Source organism: Eremothecium gossypii, chromosome VII, assembly GCF_000091025.4.
Source record: "Eremothecium gossypii ATCC 10895 chromosome VII, complete sequence".
Classification (NCBI taxonomy): domain Eukaryota; kingdom Fungi; phylum Ascomycota; class Saccharomycetes; order Saccharomycetales; family Saccharomycetaceae; genus Eremothecium; species Eremothecium gossypii.
In genome coordinates this window covers 359,476-379,325 of record NC_005788.4, presented here as the reverse complement: position 1 = coordinate 379,325, position 19,850 = coordinate 359,476, and the positions used below count along the sequence as shown (strand labels likewise).

The 19,850-nt window shown below is 50.7% G+C and overlaps 10 protein-coding genes and 1 non-coding gene across 11 annotated transcripts; 4 read left to right on the top strand and 7 right to left on the bottom strand.

Annotated features, from left to right (window-relative positions):
• Nucleotides 1-145: 145 nt before the first annotated feature.
• On the bottom strand, nt 146-2,997 carry NHA1 (Nha1p; the record flags this gene model as incomplete). The annotated part of the gene is made up of 2 exons (NM_211557.2): nt 146-2,818; nt 2,974-2,997. 2 exons carry the CDS (start codon nt 2,995-2,997, stop codon nt 146-148), a joined length of 2,697 nt encoding a protein of 898 aa, NP_986495.2.
• Nucleotides 2,998-3,313: 316 nt separating this feature from the next.
• Nucleotides 3,314-7,438, bottom strand: SAC3 (Sac3p; the record flags this gene model as incomplete). Its single annotated transcript, NM_211556.1, has 1 exon — nt 3,314-7,438. One exon carries the CDS (start codon nt 7,436-7,438, stop codon nt 3,314-3,316), a length of 4,125 nt encoding a protein of 1,374 aa, NP_986494.1.
• Nucleotides 7,439-7,584: 146 nt separating this feature from the next.
• On the bottom strand, nt 7,585-8,538 carry RKM5 (S-adenosylmethionine-dependent methyltransferase; the record flags this gene model as incomplete). The annotated part of the gene is made up of 1 exon (NM_211555.1): nt 7,585-8,538. The coding sequence occupies one exon, from the start codon at nt 8,536-8,538 to the stop codon at nt 7,585-7,587; it is 954 nt and encodes a 317-aa protein (NP_986493.1).
• Nucleotides 8,539-8,600: 62 nt separating this feature from the next.
• Nucleotides 8,601-9,815, bottom strand: HOM2 (aspartate-semialdehyde dehydrogenase; the record flags this gene model as incomplete). Its single annotated transcript, NM_211554.1, has 1 exon — nt 8,601-9,815. One exon carries the CDS (start codon nt 9,813-9,815, stop codon nt 8,601-8,603), a length of 1,215 nt encoding a protein of 404 aa, NP_986492.1.
• Nucleotides 9,816-9,846: 31 nt separating this feature from the next.
• RPA14 (DNA-directed RNA polymerase I subunit RPA14) lies at nt 9,847-10,311 on the bottom strand (the record flags this gene model as incomplete). The annotated part of the gene is made up of 1 exon (NM_211553.1): nt 9,847-10,311. One exon carries the CDS (start codon nt 10,309-10,311, stop codon nt 9,847-9,849), a length of 465 nt encoding a protein of 154 aa, NP_986491.1.
• A 306-nt stretch (nt 10,312-10,617) lies between these two features.
• CPR1 (peptidylprolyl isomerase CPR1) lies at nt 10,618-11,106 on the top strand (the record flags this gene model as incomplete). Its single annotated transcript, NM_211552.1, has 1 exon — nt 10,618-11,106. One exon carries the CDS (start codon nt 10,618-10,620, stop codon nt 11,104-11,106), a length of 489 nt encoding a protein of 162 aa, NP_986490.1.
• A 142-nt stretch (nt 11,107-11,248) lies between these two features.
• AGOS_AGL178W (AGL178Wp) lies at nt 11,249-13,189 on the bottom strand (the record flags this gene model as incomplete). Its single annotated transcript, NM_211551.1, has 1 exon — nt 11,249-13,189. One exon carries the CDS (start codon nt 13,187-13,189, stop codon nt 11,249-11,251), a length of 1,941 nt encoding a protein of 646 aa, NP_986489.1.
• A 257-nt stretch (nt 13,190-13,446) lies between these two features.
• Nucleotides 13,447-13,536, top strand: AGOS_t0176. Its single transcript is given in 2 exon segments — nt 13,447-13,483; nt 13,501-13,536. It is a non-coding gene; the product is annotated as a tRNA-Arg (tRNA).
• Nucleotides 13,537-13,580: 44 nt separating this feature from the next.
• Nucleotides 13,581-15,425, top strand: RGP1 (Rgp1p; the record flags this gene model as incomplete). The annotated part of the gene is made up of 1 exon (NM_211550.1): nt 13,581-15,425. The coding sequence occupies one exon, from the start codon at nt 13,581-13,583 to the stop codon at nt 15,423-15,425; it is 1,845 nt and encodes a 614-aa protein (NP_986488.1).
• A 112-nt stretch (nt 15,426-15,537) lies between these two features.
• Nucleotides 15,538-17,373, bottom strand: AVL9 (Avl9p; the record flags this gene model as incomplete). The annotated part of the gene is made up of 1 exon (NM_211549.2): nt 15,538-17,373. One exon carries the CDS (start codon nt 17,371-17,373, stop codon nt 15,538-15,540), a length of 1,836 nt encoding a protein of 611 aa, NP_986487.1.
• Nucleotides 17,374-17,586: 213 nt separating this feature from the next.
• HPR1 (Hpr1p) lies at nt 17,587-19,722 on the top strand (the record flags this gene model as incomplete). The annotated part of the gene is made up of 1 exon (NM_211548.1): nt 17,587-19,722. The coding sequence occupies one exon, from the start codon at nt 17,587-17,589 to the stop codon at nt 19,720-19,722; it is 2,136 nt and encodes a 711-aa protein (NP_986486.1).
• Nucleotides 19,723-19,850: the final 128 nt, after the last annotated feature.

Below are 19,850 nucleotides of genomic sequence, written 5' to 3'. Positions count from 1 at the left end.
GTGGAAACAAACAAATCTCAAATGTATCGATATTATTAAATAACGCTATAACTAAGCGGAATACTAGAGTACAGGAAGCGTAGCATATACTAGCTTACTGGAAAAGTTTCTAAATTTAACCTAACGTGAAATAGTCCTATTAGAGCTATTTCTTGCTTGCAGTAAGACGAGGAACTTCCTCTTCGTCGTCGTCGCACCTTGGCGCCGAAAATGCGCCCAATGCGGTAAGTCGCCTGGCCCTTTCTACTTCTGTTTCCTCGTCCTCAAATGCTGGCGCATCGCTATCTGAATGAGCCTGATCTGATAGATCTGTCGACCTGTAGCTTTCATCTTCGTCCTCGTCCTCGTCTTCAATATCGGTGTAACCAGTCACATCACCAGTTACTACAGGAGGATATGCAGAAGGCACCGGTGTCAATCTCCGAGCCTGGATAGGTCTTTGATTTAAATCATCAGAAGGTTCAGCTTCGTCTTCTGAAGATGGGGAACTGTTCTTAGACCTTCCCAACCCGACTACGGAAAGAGCTTTTGTCACCACACTAGAACTCCGAGTTTTGGTTCTGGGCCTGGGCTTCGTTCTAGGGCGCCCATTTTCCTTGTGAGTATTAATCCGATAGCGTCTCAATACCTCGCCATCTTCGTTTTCTATAATTAATATATCATTCACCTTGTAGGCATGATACTTGATACCCCTATCGACATCAATGATCGGTTTCTTGAGGAAAGCCGGAGATATTACTTTCTTGAGCGTATTCATAACTTCAGAAGAGCGGCGCGAGAGCTCGTCATTCTGGGTTCCCTCTTCAATATCCTTGGCGGGCTTGGATCTCTTGCTATGGCCAACAATTTCACCGTGTTTGTTCTCAAGAATGACACTATTACCCTCTAGATATGCTACCGTTGGGTCATGGTCTTCATTATAATGTTCCGCTAGTCTAGATGATCCTTGACTCGAAGATGGGAATGGGACACGCTCATCCATTTGATGAGATAAATCGTCACTTGATAGATCGGCTTCCTCTAGGGTTGCAGTATCCTGAGGGAGATCCGTGACATTGGAACTGTAGCCTAAGGATTGTTGTGTGGATGGTGATTCTCCATAGCCTTCGGTGGTACCTTTTTCTTCATAGTCAGTCCGATCTTCTCTGCTTAAAGCAAACGCTGCGGCTTGTGCTTGTCTCTCTCTGGCCAACCGTTCTTCCTTTAGGGCAGGATCCTCAAACGGAGTTGTATCCGCCCTTCTAGATGCCGTCCTAAATAAGTCTTTAGCCCTATTCTTGCCGAATTTTCTCCCACGCTTTTTCTGCATGCCGCCAGCACGTTTTGCCGGAACACCGCTGGTTTCGACTGTGCTTACCCGAGTCAAGCTTTCTGCACGAGCTAGAGTATCAATACGATGCAAAGAAAAGGACCGACCACTTTTGTCTAGGCCCGGTAATCTCTGCATCCAAGACGAGCTGCGGTTATTACCATTGGTAGTATGCGTGGTGAACGATTTCGTCAAAGTTATAGCGTTCAAATGGCGACCTAATGTTATAACGGCAACCGAAGAACCATGAACTATGATAGACGTGACGATTAAAAAGCATACAATTGGCCAGACACAAGCAATTAACTGCCAATGCTCTGTTCCTTGGGCCGGTATTTCCTTCAACGGAGTATCTTCACCGGTGGCATGGGCTTCCAATTCGGCTCTAGCCAAGATAGCGGCAAAAATAGCCCCAACCCCAATTGGACCAAAGTGACCAACAAAAAGAGCTTCTCTCCAAGACTTTATATCCGGGATCATACTTTTGAAAAAAAGCACTGCAGGAATTCTCCTTAACGTTATAACGGCGATTGCTAACAAGATCAACCGCCATACCTTAGTGCCAATCAGTGGATCGTTAAACTGCTTCCAGGGAATAATCGCGCCAAAATAAACAAAATATGCCAAATTGAGTAGTAAATCAATGACTGTGGAAACTTTGCTTTCTTCAGTTTTCTTGGCAAACCAGCCATCCCAAGCAAAGGCTGCACCTGCAGCAAATGATACTAACAAATCATCAACCCCTAAAATAGAACCAAACCCCGCACACATAAGTGCCAAGACAACGTAGAATGCCAAGAAGGACTCTCGGTCAATGATTTTTTTATCCTCTGCAAAGCGGATCGCTCGCCGGCCTGCATAACCTATCACCACACCTAGAAGACAGCCGAAGACACATTCATATAGAATTGTCACACAGATCCAATCCTTTACAATCTCACGGCCGTTGCCTGGGTAAATCACTAGATTCAAAGCCAAGTAAATGAACGGAAACGCCATTCCATCGTTACAGCCAGATTCCGCAGAAAGAAGGTTCCGCAAGTGGCCTGGTACACGCTCAGCAAATTTACCAGACACCACGGACTGAGCCAATATGGGATCGGTAGCCGTGATACATGCCGAGATCAATAAACTAGACGAGAAGTTCAACCCGGGAATAAGCAGCCACACAAATAGTCCAATTATTAGCCAACCTGTTGTCATCACTGGGATTAGCAACATCGTCACAGACATCCAGTGTTTCAACATATACTTCTTGGGGAGCTCGACCGCCACTGCAAAGATCTGTAGACAAAGAACCACACGCGATATCTCTAAGGTGATAGAGTCCGTGTTTCCCCATGCTGTGGGATCAAACCATTTCAAGCACTGTGGCCCAACTATCAACCCGAATATGACGGCAACGGTCGACTCACCTATGTAGAGTCTTTCCTTTACAAAAAGTGAAACCAATGAAAAAATACATGAAAATACACCAACGCATGCATACGCCACATGAGCTTTAGACACCTGAAGCGCTGTGTTAGTATTTGTCGTCACTTCCCCGTCTGCTGCGGCACCGGGTCGGAGATGCTCCTTCAGTTTCGGCGCCACAAGACAAAATCATTGCCAGTGTCGCTGATAGCACCTCGCGTCGGTCCGCTGCAATATTAACCAAAACATACATCTAGGTGATCCCAAACAGCCATCTTCAGGTCATTTGTTAGATTATTCCTTGTGAACGCTGCTCAGCATCTGCAGATGCTAAGAAACATCATGGGAGCTGACGCTTTTCTCTGTGTCAGGGAAACGAAGGTTTCTTCGAAGTTATGAAGGGCGGGTAACACATGACTGGGGGATAGAACGAACTATACGGTGATGAGCATTACAGCGAGGATAGTGGGGAGGCAAGCTGCGGTAGGATCCTAGCAGAGGCCTTTTAATTACAAGGCAGGTTAGCGGAACTATTTTTGAACTGGCCGCAAAAGGCTTATCGTTATATATTTACAAAGATAGCATGTCCGATCAGTGTTTTAGTTTGCTCTTTACACTGGCAATCAGGCCCTTCAACTCTAGGATATTGTCAGAGAGTAAATCATTTCTCTCAATCGGAGATGAGGGCTGGTCATTATACGATGGAGGGGCTACACCTGGGCGGCTGTCGCGACGGGTGATGGTCGGAGCCTCGCGTAAGGCGGCGGAAGACGGAGGAGCAGAGACTTCGTCGCTACGGCAGAAGGAGCTCTCTGCGCGGGCTTGCAGGGCATAGGTACGAGGCCTAGGATGATTGCGCTGCTCTTGCAGAGGAGGAGACTGTAGCACCATCTGTGTGACAGGAGTGAGCAACGGCGGGGCAAATGTAATATTGGACAGGCCACTAGTGTTGGCGGTACCGGTTACAGGAGCCCCAGCGCTTCCGCCGAGGATCGCTGCGGAAGGTGTTTGAAAGACTAGCTTGTTGGTGGCCTGTGGCGGCCGCCGCACATGGCTAGGTGTGCCGTACGTTGAGATAGGTGGGGGGGCATGTCTCACCTTAGCAACTAGATGGGAGGAAGCGGAAGGCAGTGAAGATCCGGGAGACTCCGAGAACGAGCGACGGTGGGGCAGAAACGCCAAGGGTGTCTTGAACTTGTTCTTGTTACTCTCGGAGAGCAGAACCGGCAGTTTTGTGGTTTTAGCCTTGGGAGATGCCCGAACGTGGTTCTGCAGGTGTGCGTAGAGACTTTTCTTGTTCCGGTACAATTCATGTTTTTGGCTCTCTAGCTGCAGCATGTGATGCAACTTCGCGTCGATGTCATTGTGGCCGCCTGGGAAAGGCATCAGTGCAGCACCGCCTTCTCCTGCCAAATTGCGCCGCATAATGGACATGTTGTATTCGCCCCGCTCGGTTAGTTCAAGCTTAAAATTGGATGCAACATTCGTAAGCGATCTGAATAAAGTCTCATCTGGTCTGCCATCGTTCATGTGGGCAATATCAATATTCTGGATAACGGATCCGAAAAGTCGGGAAATAGTTCGTAACTTAAGGTATTTTGATATATTATGATTACTCCATGGATTGTCAGCGGATGCCCAAAATATTAGCAAAATATTGAACTTATAGTTCGTGTTCAGAGCGATGCCGTGAACTAATTCGATAAGCTTCCCGCCATCCTGTTTCATTTTCATTTCCAAGTCAAAAATATTTGAGTCCGTCACACCAGTATTGAAAATTAATAGATGCAGGTTTCCAAAGTCACTAGGAGCGTAATCATTGCACAACTTTGTAACTGACATATTTATTTTCGAGCCTGATACGCTGATCGACGGATTCTCATTAAGGGAGAATTTACCCAGTAGCCATGATCCAGAGATGCAGTTCCAGTTTTTGGAATAAACAAATAATCCGATGGGATCTTTTTTTACGTCACACTTGCGCAGCAGATCTGAATATTCAGCCAAATCCTTATTGATCTGGATACGATCGCAATAATCTTTCCTAAGATCTATCGACTGCCAAAGAGCAGCATTCTTCCGAACTGGAGTATTAAAGTGATTGGTCTCGGTGGCTACAGGGGTATCGACCCATATTCTTGGCGTTTTCATGAAGGAGGAGTTTCCTAAAATATTGGAGCCAGAAGAATTCACTGATTCGGACGTGCGAGGTCTTTTGAGGAAAGGAATGCCCAATTGTCTGCTAACTTCTTGTAACTCTTCCTTACGCTTCTGACGTAGAACTCTATCAGACTTCCGTGAATTATACTTTTGAAACCACTTGGTGAGGTGATACTTTAGTCTTCTTTTAGTATAAAATGATTCTGCTCTGGTCTCCAAAAAGACAAAATATAACGTTTCATGTATGAATGCATTGAATAATTCATCGGAAAGTATTGAGATCATCAATTTCTTTTTGGCTGTTTTCTTATTTACAGCCTCTATTTCTGAGCGAACATGCGACGCCACAGCAGTCCTAATGAGCTCATCTGTTAGTTCGGTTGCAACCGCGTTACGCAGTTCATTCCCTTCTATTGCTTTGGAGCCAGAATCTCTAGCTTCATCTTGAGCGCTAGCTTCAGTTTGGGCTCCCAGTTTTAAAGCTGTTTGGTTAAAATGAAAAGTATTTTCCTCTTTTAGCTGGGAATTGCCAGCAAATGGTTTTCTGTGCGATGACTCAAACGGTACATCTTTTTTAGTTTTTGTTTCCTCTAAAATATGCGGTGAGGTTGTAGAGCCGACACTAGACATAAATGGTGCCGTAAACTGTTTCGTGGACTGCAGATCAGACTGTTGCTGTGGCTTGAACTGCATGCTAGATTTCACTTCACTTCCAGCGCGGGATTGGGTAGTGGGTTCGGTAGTCTTATAATCTCCACTATCGAAGTTGAAAGTTTTAGATATATCCTGGTGTTCTCCGTGCAAGGAGGACCCCTGCTCAATGATGCTTTCCGAATATGTGGGTAGATTTGAATCATTGCTCCCTAGAGCAGCATCATCCTCCGAAAGAGAGGTCGATTCTTGTGCCATATCAGATGTAAAATTTGAATTCAAAGACTCCCCGGGGTCCTCCGGCAAATATCCTTTGTTCGGTTTCCCGCAGTTGATTAGTGCTTCGTAAGTAGTTCGCTGTAATTTCTCCTCAATGCATTGCAAGTAACATTGACGCAAAGGTTTTGTCTCAGGAATTTGATGAGAATGGTGAGTTAAAGTCTTCAAGGACACGCCCTGTTCGTCAGTATCGATAGAATAATACTTGCAAAAATTAAGGAGCTCATCAACACTGTTAAATAGCAAGTTGTCCAAAAAGTATTGAAAGGGGATACTCTTATGCTTTTTTGAGAGAGTCAAAGAGAGCGCTTTCATAGCAAAGAATCTGACCTCATTGACATAAACCTCGAGAAACGAACTCATTAAGAATGGAACTCTGTCTGAGCTGAGCAACTGGAAGAACCTTTGGTACAAATTGAGACAGTTCTCGGTCCTGATATGGCCCCGTTCGATAAATGAGCTATTCGAAATCACCCGCCTGAAACATATCGCAAGTTGCACAAGATCGTCATTAAATATGTGGCCAGGGAGTTCCTGGATCATTTTGTCGTACTCTGGATCTCTTATCCTACTCAACAATGCATATGCTCGGAACTCTGCCTCATTAGGACAGCTCCCGCCATGCGCTCGCACTTCATCATATATTTCCGTGAGAGTAATCAGTGCTTTGTGTAACTGCTCCAATTCCTGCTGCCTGCTGTAGTCCGCCTCGGAGCGCGCCATCACGTGGAGGATGAGCAAGTGAATGCGGACAATTCGCTCATTGCAGTCTATCGCTTCTGGACCACAGTAGTTCTGGTATGTGAAGTCCTGACGGATCGACCGCATTCGGTCCCAGAGAAAGCTTTCGCAGTCGGGCAACAGCTGTAGGATATGAGCGACAATGTAATCAAGCGTCTTGACCAACACATGCGGCGGACGCACATCAGACGGTAGTGGAGGCGCCGCTGCCGCCGCCGGACGCGCGAACACTTTGAGGGCACGGAAGCGCGATATGCGTTTATCAGTCGGGTTCTCCTTTTCGTACCTCACAACATTGTTTTCCACGCTGCGTCGCGCGCGCTCAAAGATCGGGCACATGTCCTGGCATGTCCCCTGGAACACAATGGCATCGTTCAAATCCTTTGCAAAATCAGCCCGGTCCACAAGCCCCTTCTGCTCCATGATTTTACGCTCCACGTCGCGTATCTTCTTCAACGTCTCCCATAGCTCTGTCACGTCCGCGATCGAGCCCTCAAGGCTGAGCATCTTCTTCTGATTGGAAGCGTCCCAGGGGTCCTGCGCAAACTGCTGTGGCCACAACAGCGGCGTCTGCTGCAGCATGTAGCGCGGCGTCTCGCGCTTTTTGTGCGCAAACCGCTGGAACCCCATGGTCTCCGGTGAGAATCGTTCTGCAACCGCGCCTACTGCGTCGTCCTGCGCACCCGACAGCCTCGCAGATCCCATCTTTCTATGCTGCCGGTCGTCCCGCTGAGGATATCCTGTCCAGCTCTGCACCTCCGCCCGCTCTTTGTCATGCACTTTGACTTTTTGAGGCTTGTGCTTGATACCCTTGTTCTGACCCTTGAGTGCCTTCTTCTTGAAACCGTTATTGGCCAAGGGATTCAAAGACCCCACAGACGCCATTACCGTGCTCTAGATACCTCCTTAACCCTTCGCTGATGACTTGGCCTTTCCCGGTTGCTGCTCCTCTAACCAACTAGAGCTTGTGTATTGAAATTTTTCGCAATATTGTGTAAAGAGGATCATCGCCAAGGTGATGCAATTGGCTCTCAAAGAGTTACGTAGTACAGGGCAAAACGAGAGGAGCGCAAGCGCTCCTCGTCCATGTAGTAGCAACGCAAGCGTAGATCTATAATTGCGTGCTCTAGGAATGTCTGCAAGATGTCCTGGGCACGCAAATGCACTAGAACATATGCAGTAGCCTTGACAGCGTGCTCATCAGCGTACCAGCGAAGCAAGCGCTTGATGGCGGTGAGCAGAGGTGGGATCAGAAAGTCGTTGTACACCACATCCAGCGCAAGCACGTGAACGTGGGCGGCGTCTGTGGGGCGGAGGGCGGCCGGCACTGTGGCAATGCGCTCCCAGTCGAGCGCGATGAGCTCGAGCTCACAGCGCGCAGGAGTACGGCGGTTCGAGGAGAGCTCCGGGGTTTGCTTAGAGCACACGGTGCGGCGGCTAACCTCGGAGATGTTAGCGAGCAGGTTGGCGCGCAGCGGCTTGAGGATAGCCTTCTGATCTGAGACGAGATAGCGGTCTACGTAGTTCGCAAGGACGATCGCAGCGACGCCGGCGGCACCAGAGCCAAGCTCAACGACGCAGACGGGACGCGCTGGCGCGGAGAAGAGTGGCGGTAATTGTAGGAACTGCGCAGCGCTGTCTGTGACAGGGACCCGCCCTCCATCGCGCAGCGGTGCGGCTGAAGGGGCGTAGAGCAGCCAGCAAAGGAAGAAGGGCGTGCCCGACCACAGCACGTAGCCTGTAGTGGAGTTGTTGTTGACCGTAGAGGACCGGAGCGAGGCGAGCGACTGCGAGACTGTGAGACTGTAGGTGTCCGAACTCTTCGTCGGTTGGGCGGGAGCGATATCGACGACCAGCGTCTCCGCATCTGAGGCGTGGATGCCGAGGTCCTGGGCCAGCGTCTCCGCATGCCGGTCAAGCTCCACGTATCGTTCGTAAACGTGTGTGTAGAGGGTGTCTTCGTCCAGAGGACATAATTGCAGCATCTGGTCGGTGTCTGCTGAGTATGGAACTGTTAACTACAAAGTCTAGGGCAATTTTCAGGTAACTAAATCATCTGCTGAGCCAGCAGGAGCTCTGCAATTAAAATACCTGCGCCGGCAGCGCCGATAATAGTGTTGTGCGAGAGCACGACCATCTTGAGGTCGAGCACAGGGTCCTCGCGGACCCTGCCGACGGAAACACCGTAGCCGGCATCTCTGAGTCTGTCTAGCCGGGGCTGTGGCCTGTCTTGCTGCTCCAAAACGTGGATAGCCTGCTTTGGCGCCGAGTGGCAACCCAAGTGGGTGGCCTCGCAGACGTACTCGCGCAGACACTTCTTCACCGCCTCGACAGAGGGCGCAGGGCGGTTGCGGAAACGCAGCGAGACGCATTCGGTGTGGCCGTCCGAGACCGCAACACGGTTGCACTGCGCAGATACGCGAAGCTCCTCATCGGAGAGTAGTTCCACAGAAGTCTTGCTCGCGTTCAGAGGTGCCAGTATCTTCTTCGCCTCCCACTCTATCTTGTCCTCCTCTCCGCCAATGTACGGGATAACGTTGTCCAGGATGTCAATCCCGGGCACGCCTGGCGAGAAGCCGGCGCCAGAAATGGCCTGCATCGTGGTCACAGAGAGCGCATCGATGGGGCCAAACGCGTCCACGAGCGGCTTCAGAGGAGCAACCAAGCCTGCGGTGGAACAGTTGGAAATACACACAATGAAACCCGGCCGGGCCCGGCCTTCCGCTGCAGCAGATTCCAGCTTCTGCTGCACCATCTCCAGGTGCTCAGAGTTGGCGATTGGGACCACAAGCGGCACGTCATCCTCCCGGCGGTGATTCTTGGCGTTCGAGACAACAGCCAGTCCGGCGTCCGCAAATTCCCGCTCGATGGGGCCTGCGTAGTCCGCATCGAGCCCAGAGAACACAACGTCGCAGCCGCAAAATGCCTCAGCCTTGCACTCGCTCACCACGATGTCCTCGGCAAACGCCGGCATCAGCTCGGTCTGCTTCCAATTCACCGCGTCCGCATACCGCTTGCCAGCGGATCGCGGCGATGCCCCAAGCACCTTCAGCTCAAAGTCAGGGTGGTCCGCCAACAGCAGGATAAACCGCTGCCCCACGGAGCCCGTCGCGCCTAGCACACCCGCAATCTTCTTGCCAGCCATCTTGTCCTCTGGCCGGGATGATGACGCAGAGATTGTCGACGGCGATTTTTTCTGCCCTCCGCAGCTACCGCGGCGCCGCGCCAGCGCGCGTCCGCCGGCCTCAGATTCGTCTTGCATGGTACTGTACAGTTATATCCTTCTATCTACGCTACTTCCGCGCCTTCTTGGGCGCCTCCTCGTCGTCCGAGGCGGCCGTCGCCGCCTCTTCCGCCTTCTCCGCCTCCTCATCCGCAAAGCGCCGCTTCGTCCCGCCCGTCGCGCTGCGGCTCACGGTCTCCCCCACAACCGCCTCCGGCTCCTCCTCGCGCTCCTCCTCGTCCGCACCGCTCAGGATCGTCGGCGGCAGGCCCTTCAGGTCCCGCTCCATGCGCTTCAGCTGCGCCAACGCGCTCGACAGCGCGGTGTCGACCCCGCCCTCGCTGCCTACGCCGCCCGACGTTACCACCGCTCCGCCTGCCGCCCCCAGCACCGCCGCAGTCTCCTTTTCCTCGATGAACACCGACAAAAACCGCAACGCTGAGTCCTTGTCCAGGTGTTGTGGCGGCCCCGCCACATGCAGCACCACCGGCTGGTTGAGCGAGCTCACAATCGGTCTTCTGCCGCCTCTGATCATGCTTGACTGCGCGTGGCTTGCGCTTCTCGCCCTCTCATCTGCGCCAAGAAGGCCTCATCGCAAGCAGATACTGAAAAATTTCATATCTTTCTATACGGAAAAAGAAATATCCTAATCTACCCGAAGGGGACGCCCCGCACGGCGCAGGGCACCCAATAGACGGCACGTGGCGCCGCTGATGACGTGGGTTAGTGCGGGTAATATCGGGCCGGGTAACGCAACGCCCCTTTCCGTCGACTATAAATAGTGCGGCTTTCGCCACCCATTGGAAACCCGTTGGCGACCAAGCATCACAGAATCGACGAGATGTCTAAGGTGTTTTTCGATGTGGAGGCCGATGGCCAGCCATTGGGCAGAATTGTGTTCCAGTTGTACAACGACGTGACTCCAAAGACTGCGGAGAACTTCAGAGCGCTATGCACTGGCGAGAAGGGTTTCGGGTACGCTGGCTGCCCATTCCACAGAGTCATCCCTGACTTCATGTTGCAGGGCGGTGACTTCACTCACGGGACCGGCGTGGGCGGCAAGTCGATCTACGGCGGCAAGTTCCCAGACGAGAACTTCGTCAAGAAGCACGAGAAGCCAGGTTTGTTGTCGATGGCCAACGCGGGCCCCAACACCAACGGCTCCCAGTTCTTCATCACGACTGTGCCATGTCCATGGTTGAACGGTAAGCACGTTGTGTTCGGCGAGGTGAGCGAGGGTATGGACGTTGTCAAGAAGGTGGAGTCCATGGGGTCCTCTTCTGGCGCGACCCGTGCTAGAATCGTGATCTCCAAGTCGGGTGAATTGTAAGTACGTAGTCGCAGTGCCTGCTAAGTACGACTAAATCAGCAGTCCTTCCAGGGTCTGTTTATATTATTACTTAGTATTTATCCGAAACTAATTATGTTCTATACATAGAAGGTGCAGGAAAACTCTGCGGGATGCGGGTGGCTCAGCTTGCGGACTGGTCTAGGTAGTACTCAAGCGTGAAGTCATACTCGCTGAGCTCCTCGAACCATGCGGAAATGCGGCGCACTGGTCCGGACTGGTCCTGCAATAGGGCCAAGTTGATGTGATCTGCCCGCAATGTGAACGGGATTTTTTGGAGGATATACCTGAAGTGTCTGAGGGCTTCTACAATAGCCAAAAGCTCCAATTCGCCTTCGGGGTAGTGACGCTGGGCGCCCTTGAGAAGCTTGGAGAAGTAGCCCACAACGCCGATGGTATCGTTTCCGGCCACCTCTTCGAGCACTGCTGCGACACCGTACTTGGAGGCCTCTGTAGTTAATCTGTAAGAGGCGCCCTCTTTGTACGGCACCAAGACGGGGCCTGTGCGTAGTAGGCGCTTCACCTTGTCGAATGCCTTCTCTTGGTCTTCCCACCAGATGGTCTTGCGGCATGCATATTGCAAGATGGGCTTTACTAGCATTGCGAAATTCGGTATGAATCTGCGATAATAGTTGATCATGCTGAGGAAGCGCTGGGCATCCTTGACACACTTGGGTTTAGGATAGTGGTTAATGGATTCTATCCTGTCGCGGGCAGGCTCTATGGAGTTCCTGCTAATGACATACCCTAGATATTCGAATTCCTCCTGGTTGAAGTGGCTGTCTGACCTGCGGGATACGAGCTTCCTGTCGGAAAGCCTGCTGAGGACTGCGTCAATGTGCGTCCAGTGCTCTTCTTCGGTGTCAGAAAATATTAAAATATCGCCCATGTATACGAACACAAAGGGCAAGTCACCGACGACATCTGCCATATACTTGGCAAACGTGTTTGGCCCGTTTAATAGCCCTTCAGGCATGACAGTGAATTCGAAGGTGCCCATTGTGGTAATAAATGCTGTTTTGTACCGGTCTTCTTCCCTTAATGGGATCTGAAATTGGCCATTATGTAAATTGAGAATCGTGAAGTGGCCGGCGGTTCCCACTCGGGCTAATAGAGATTCGACGGTGGGTAGAGGGAACGGATCCTTCACGGTAATATTGTTGATGCGACGGTAGTCAATCGCGATGTGGTAAGTTGCATCTTTTTCTTTTACTAATGTCAATTGGGACGTGCAAGTAGACTTTGACGGTACAATAAATCCTTTATCTAGAAGATCTTGTATTAGTTGCACGGCTACCTTCTCTAGTCTGCACTTCAACTTGTAGGCGCGTGCCCTGGGCTCCTCGGAATGCTCTTTGAACTCAATCGCATGTTCAACGGAACAGTTATTGAACTCGTATGCCGGTAAGTCATCCTTGACAGTGTCAAGATATCTCTCTTGGATCCACAGCGGAAGCTCCTCAAAGGTGTCCTCCTCAAGGCCCACAGGGCTCCAGCCCATATCCCGTGGATTCTGTAAGCGAGGACTGTCCCCATATAGTTCGTCTTTATTCAAGGTGGAGTTCATCGCGGTTATGCGCATCGCGTCGGACAAGTCCATCGCCTCCGCCTGAAGAATCGCAATCGAGTACCGTGGTGCAAGACCCCTCCAGTAAAGGGCTACAAGCATGTGATCCGGTGGCACCCACTCAGCGGGCAACTTGCACAACAAGCTGCAGAACTCGTCATTGTACTCTGCTAATGTTCCTTTTTGACTTACCTCCATCAACCGTGCGAGAATCACCATCGCATTACTGTCCTGCCCAAACCGATTGCGCAAGTGGCCGACCACTTCCTCGTACGTCATCATCTTTACGTCGTACTCACGCCGGTATTTCACAAACCACCGAGCCGCCCGGCCCCCAAGGTGCAAGATCAACAAACTGATCTTCTCGGGGTCCGTACGGATATTGCCTTGCTCGAACCGACCGTCTAGTTCGAGAAGAAATGTGGGTAGTTCGTGCACATCGCCGTCGCCAGTAAATGGTTTGACTGTGCTATGGAACACAATCTCGCTGTGATGCATCTGTGTTAATCTTTCTTTATAGTATACCTATTAAGGCCTCGTAGTGTATTTAGCGGTATTCCTCGAGGCCAAAATCTCCAGCTATTGTTCTATCTGTATCTATAGGTGCAACTGCTATTTGCTGTTGTAATGTAGGTGATTGAGTTAGTTTGGTTTCACTTAGTGGTACATAAAGTAATTATAGCCGCTGTCGTTCGACTACAAATTTTAATATACCTAACAGGCCTTTTGTTAATGTCTGACACCAAAGAATCTTATTCCTCGTGGCCCAATGGTCACGGCGTCTGGCTACGATAGTAGTTACTTCTGAAACCAGAAGATTCCAGGTTCGAGTCCTGGCGGGGAAGATTCAATTTTTTTACCGCCGCCTTTTGTCGATTTTTGATAGAGGATGGCGGAAGCCGTGTTTATTTGTACAACAGTCCGCGGTAGATGGGGACAGGCCACGCGGTCAGGCATGCGATCGCATAGGGTAGATACGGCATTGGTGAAGGAGAACGTACGTTTGGAGGTCGTTTATGAGAGGAATCCGTCTATCGCTGGGGAGTCTGTGGGCTTAGTGGTTCGGTTACGACATTTGGGATCTGTGCAGGCGCAGTTACAGCTGAGCGAGCGTCTACAAGAACTGGAGCAAGCGCGCAATAGCAGGCAATTTCAGAAGAATGGCGAGCGCGGTTCTTTGATTAGTACTCTGTGGAGTGCATTGAGCCAGGAGGAGCGGTTCCGAGAAGAGGACACTGAGAGGCAAATTGAGGATCTAGAGCGACAGAAGGCCTTCAACCAGCCAGTGGACCTGTTGTCGTTCTATGTGCAGCTTGTGGGGCAGTTCTGGTACAGCAGTGAAGTTCTGGATATGCGCAAGATGCAGTATACAAACAAGCTTATAGCAGCACAAAGCCAGTCAAGCCCTCCTGTAGGAGGAGGCGGGAGCCCGACTATAAGTTCGCGTAACGAACTCTCAGAGCCCATTGCACACTTTGTGGATACAGATTTGCACAGCGATCCTGCGTCCCAGAGCGTTAAAGGCCATTTGCCGCTGGTGGTTGTCCCACAAACGTTGCTCTTTGGCGAGCTTAGCTTGAAACCCGGAGAGGTGAGGGTGTTTCATTTCCGGTCCGCTGCACTGCCGCAGAATCTTCCTCCGTCTTACACTCTTGGGGATACGTTCAAGATTCTGTATCAGTTGCAGGTCGGTGGTATCATACACTGCCAGGCTTCAATCGATTCAGTTATGTTTTCATTCCCGCTAAACGTATGTTCCTACTTAAATGAAGAAGGCTGTCAGTACATTCATGAATTGGGTCATGATCCAGTAATTCTACCGGTTGGTCAAGTGAAGGAACGCGCCCATCTGCAACGGCGACGGTCTACCCAGTCAACATTTACTAGACATAGAAGTTCTATTCATTCAATTATGCCAAGCTTTCAAGACCGCTTCAATATCCTAGAAAATTCGAAGAAGCATTTCAAGGAGCTTTTGAATTCCGAAAGGGAAGATTGCACTGATGAACAATTGGTGGAGAAACTGCTCACTTTTCAATTCGGCGAGAATTACACCCAGGAGATAAATGATGACAGCGAACTTTCTGAGTCTTTTGAAGAGGCGCAATACCGCGAGCCGCGGCATCTGCCCATTTCCCAGCATAGGAATAATAGCTTGGTTGATGATAAAGTTTCTCAAAAACCTTTGCTTCATTCTGTGATGGACAATCTACGGAAAGAATACCTCGTGAACAGGAACGGAGAAAATATTTGTACCATATCCTTATCAAAGTTATTTTATGGAGTGAATGACGAAATAGATTTGACCATTCTTATTCCTCAAAAGTCCAATTACAAGGTAACAGGCGTGTCTACGGCCCTTGAGTTACTTGAGTTGGTTAACCCAGACTACCTTGTTAACCAAAAGAGCAAGAAAGCGCAACGTTATCCCGTATACGAAGAACATTCAATATGTTTTGAGGGCTGCAACGATATACCGATTAAACTGCTACCATCTCGGAGCCCCACAAATATCTATCCTAATCAGTTTAGGACAAATATTTTTCAACTCTCCTGGACTCTGTGTTTTAAGTTCGTGATTGTGGAGAAAACCGAGAGTGACACACTAGTTGAAGTTTACAAGGATCGAAATGGTGCCCTGTTGCAAGCAAAAGAACAACTACAAGGCGAGAAATTTGTCTTCCGCGTTCCATTAGTCGTTCTCGGAAGCAGTAAACAGCTGGGGGGCTGGTAGAAATCGCGAAGTTAGAATGCCGAACCGTAATACTTATATATATATCCATAGACACACATACATTATTATGTACCCATATCGCATGCTACCGCAAATAAACGAGATTAATGAATCATCTCCATGGATTCTCCATCACTTCATCAGGCAACGACTGAATATCAGGTGTTGATGAGTCTAGCTGCGGGGAATTACGCTGGGCCGTCTTCAAGGGTAAGCTGGGCATGGATGCATTCACTTGACCGAGGGATATCTTTGGCTCAGCTTGATTATCCGACGCTGATATACCAATGTCTCCATCGGGTTTCTTCTTCAGTCTAGTATTAAAATATTCCTTCCAAGACATCCATGAAGTAGAGCTTTGTTTAGCATTATCGACTTCGCGTCTATCGTCATTTACTGAGTTGTGGTCTGTGTGCCGGGCATCAGAAGCTCTCGGGTCGCTAGGACCATGTTCCAGGCCGCCAAGCTTTGTTTCACTGCGGTTTAACATTTTGAATGATTTCACGAACTTCTGTTGCCATGCTGTAAGCGGATCAACGCCATTAAAAACATGCTTCGGTTCAAAGAGATCAAATAACCTGTCATCTGTAAACGTATAGAATAACTTGTAATTGTTCGTCTCTTTCCATAGATGGACCCAGGCCGGATTAAAAGTCTGAATCGGGCTTTCCTGGAGGTACTCAGGCGGTATAGTTCTCATATTCATATCCAACCCCGCGTTCTTGGTTAAGAAACCGTCCAACTTGGCGGAAGACAGAAGGCCAGTTAGGTACTCCTCAAACTGCCACCTAACGAAGTCTTCGCTACCTTCAAACTGAAAGGTCGATGGTGTAGAGAGATCGTATTCATTCCATGTATTGACAATGTTCTGTATTAGCAAGTCCATCCACCTTCTGTCATGGTGAGAGAGCTGTAGCGCCTGGGCAAATAGTTTATCGTCGGATATGGTCTCCACAGTTTTCATATCAACGTTTACCAACAGGTCTGCAAGTCGGTCCTTCTGCTCTAGCAGCAAGTTGTTCGAGGTTCCAATAACGTACCATTTTGTCTTGGGCGACGTTAGGTCCCCCAACTGCTGAAGCGGCGTATACGGCGAGAAGAGCCCGCCGCTTGCAAATATCTGCAGCGGGAACCCCAGGAATCTTATTACAGAGCGCCGGTCGCTGGACTTGAACGAATCACACGCGGTCAGCTGGCGCTCGTACTTATTTAGCAACGGTGAGCCGCAATCCTGCAGGTTAGAGATCAAGTTGGGTATCAGACTGATAAACCCAAACTGCAGACTGCACAGCTCCTCTACATTGCTCCCATAGAAAATGATCTTCCGCTCCAGCAGCATGGCCTTGAGAATGACAAGAAACTCTCGCCTGAAGTCGTGGATTATCTTTCGGAGGCTCAGCCCCACAAACAGGTTCGACTCGTCAATGCTCGCCGCAGAATTGAACATGCTCCTTAGATTATCGTACAGCGTATAGATGATACTCGTGTCGCTGAAGTCCCGCTGTAGGAATAGCGCGTTCGTCACAATGCTCAGCTTGTCCTTGATCTGCCCGAAAATCGGCACCCGCGAAATCACCACCAGCGACTTCTGCACCGTCGACCGCGTCACCTCCACCCCCTTCTTCAGCAGCTCCTCCGACTTAATCTGCCGCGAGCACGATATCGCAAATAGCGTCGTGCACTCATCCACATTGTCCTCTTCCACCTCGTCAATTCCGTTCAGTCCGCGGTGCCGTCCTTCGTCGTACAGCAGCGTGAAGTACGTGAACGTCTCCTCAAAAGAATGCGAGCCGTCAGGCAGCGCCTGGAATGGCAAGTTGTTCCATGTACAGTTCTGCAGTTCGTCGCTGTGCCAGTGTTCCACCTCCGGACCCCGAGTGTGGTGAAAGTCCACCAACGCTACGCCAAAAACTATGCAAGGCCTGACTTCCCCATGCTGTTTAGACATACTGCAATTGCTTCCTACCTTATACCGCCTCCCACTCCTGCACGCGAGCAATACTAGAAGTATAGTGTTGCTGAATTGTAAGTTATGGGGGAGTTCACGTGATGATATCGAAATTTGGATGTCTGTTCATCTCGAGATGTGCAGAAGCCAACGGCTGGGATAAAGAAGCATACTACCACTAGATCTGCGATAAGGGAACCACGGAAGGCGATAATGGCGGACTTTGAGAGTGTTCTAGGTGGTTGTGTGGATTTCTTACAGGAGAGGGTGTTTCGAGAGCTTCCCGAGAACGCTGTGACAGTTTGCATGGAACGGGAGGCAGTAGGCGGCGCAGAAGTGGTGGCAGGGGAATGGGGGCCGCTAGAGGGCGTTACAGACAAGCAGATCCGGCGGGACATGCAGATGAATGCGTTCCGCGCGGTGGTGGTGCGCGTGGTGCAAGGCGGGCGGGAGGATGGGGGTTACCTTGCGAACCTGGCGGCAGTGCTGGACTGCGTGCACTGGATGCAGGCGGGCGAGGGGGCCGCTGGCGACGCGGCGGCCTGGGCCAACCTCTACTTTGACCTGACGAAGAGCGCAATGCAGTTTCTGGCCGTACCGGACGGCTTTCTTGCGTTCTGGCCGTACTTTGAGTCGCGGCTTGCATGGTACTTGCAGGGGCAGGATGTGGTGCCCGTGCGCAGCGGCGAGAACAGGTTGGTGTCGGGGATCCGGCTGCCGCTGTCGCGGCTACTGTACCACTGCAACGAGCTTGTGCGGCAGCTGGAGGCGCAGTCAAAGTTGAACACGCCGCGCCACTACATGGTCGCGCACAAGTTGCAATGGTTTATGTCGCAGCTGTTACCGGCCAGCGAGAACTGCAATTACAACAAGTCGGGCGAGCTCATGGCACAGCTGCCGGAGACACTGTGGGCCCAGCGAGGCGGGAAGTTGCGCGACGCGCGGTCGCCCTCGCTGTTCCGTGACTGGACCTACTTTGTCGAGGAGTTCGTATTGGACCCTGTCGGCGTTATGGTATCCCCCCTGCGTGAGCGCCAGGGGTTTGAGGAGTACACGAACGATATTATTGAATTTCTTCTTGAGAAGGAACAGGACTACTACCGCAAGGTCGCCTCTGCGGTCCAAGGACCCAATTTGATCAGGCAAGATCTGCACCGTGGCCTTATTCCAACGCAAGCCAGCACGAATAATTTCCGTGAACCCCAAGACTCTAGGCATTCTATATGTGCCTCCAAGGCTGCGTTCTGGAAGCACTATAGCGAGGTGTACGCAACGCTGGAAGACGTAATGCATCCGCTTCCGCTGGAGCTCTGCATGGAGGACGAGCACACTCTCAACCATCAGCTCGAAACGGTAGAGGTAGATACATTCAGAAAACTGGTGCTCCTCCAGATTACGATAACCTGCAATATCGTCGACCAGATCCTACGGGATAAGGCCATTTACAGGACCTACGTGACCCGCTACAAGAATGTCCACAGTGGTCGTGCTATCCCTAACGATCCGCCGACTTTGTTCAAGTTCTTTTCCACCGCTGTTGGCCGTATCCGTGACTTTTACCGTGTAAAGGATCCGCAGTTCTTTGACATGCTCAATGAACTGCTGCATGCGGACGAGTCATTCCTGTTTGCGAAGGCGGCGAATATGGCTCCCTTCAAAGAAATCGCATGGAACACTGAGTCGCTAGGTCATGCCCCGGAGCCAGCCTGCAGCTTCAAGAAGTTTGGATTCATAACTATGGGCAATAAGCGCATTAACGATGTATGGAAGATAGAATCCGGGCTTAAACGCACCAAGGACCTAGCCAAGGCACGCGAGATCGACCCAACTGGCGTCTACTCGGCGTTGCAGGCAGTAGCTGCCACGGCCGGGGCTGCTACGGATGCCGACTCTAGAATTGTCAAGCAATGGCAAGACCTGCGAGCTCTCCGCTTTGAGTACCTATTTGAGCTCGCCAAGGTAGATGAGACCACCGGTATAAATGGCCTTTTCGATCCGACACTGATCGCAGCGTCGCGCGAGGATAAAGACAAGCGCATCTCGGCGCTACATGAGGCATACATAAAGCGCCACCGTGAGGACCTGGAAAAGGCCGAGATGTACTTTCGCCAACAGTCTGAGCAGTCAGAAGACAAAGGCGACGAGCTCTCGAGAAAGCGCGCAGCGTCCACTCCGGATAGCGCTGACGACTTACCAGAAACAAAGAGGAGCAGACTGCAATCCGAGTCGGTTCCTGCCGAGCACTTGGAGAGCGCCGAGACCCCGGATACTGCGAAGAAGAGCGAACCTCAGGAGAAGGAGCAGGAGTCAGACGATGACGACGACGATGAGGCCGTTCCAGAGTGCTGAGCGAGCGGCTTATGTAATATATTTACAAAATACCTTAATGTTTAATTTGGCATAGCCGGGCTGCAGCCAAGGAACCATGCCAGCACGTTTCTTTTGGTTGTGCTCGCTCCCCACCAGATTGTTCTCTA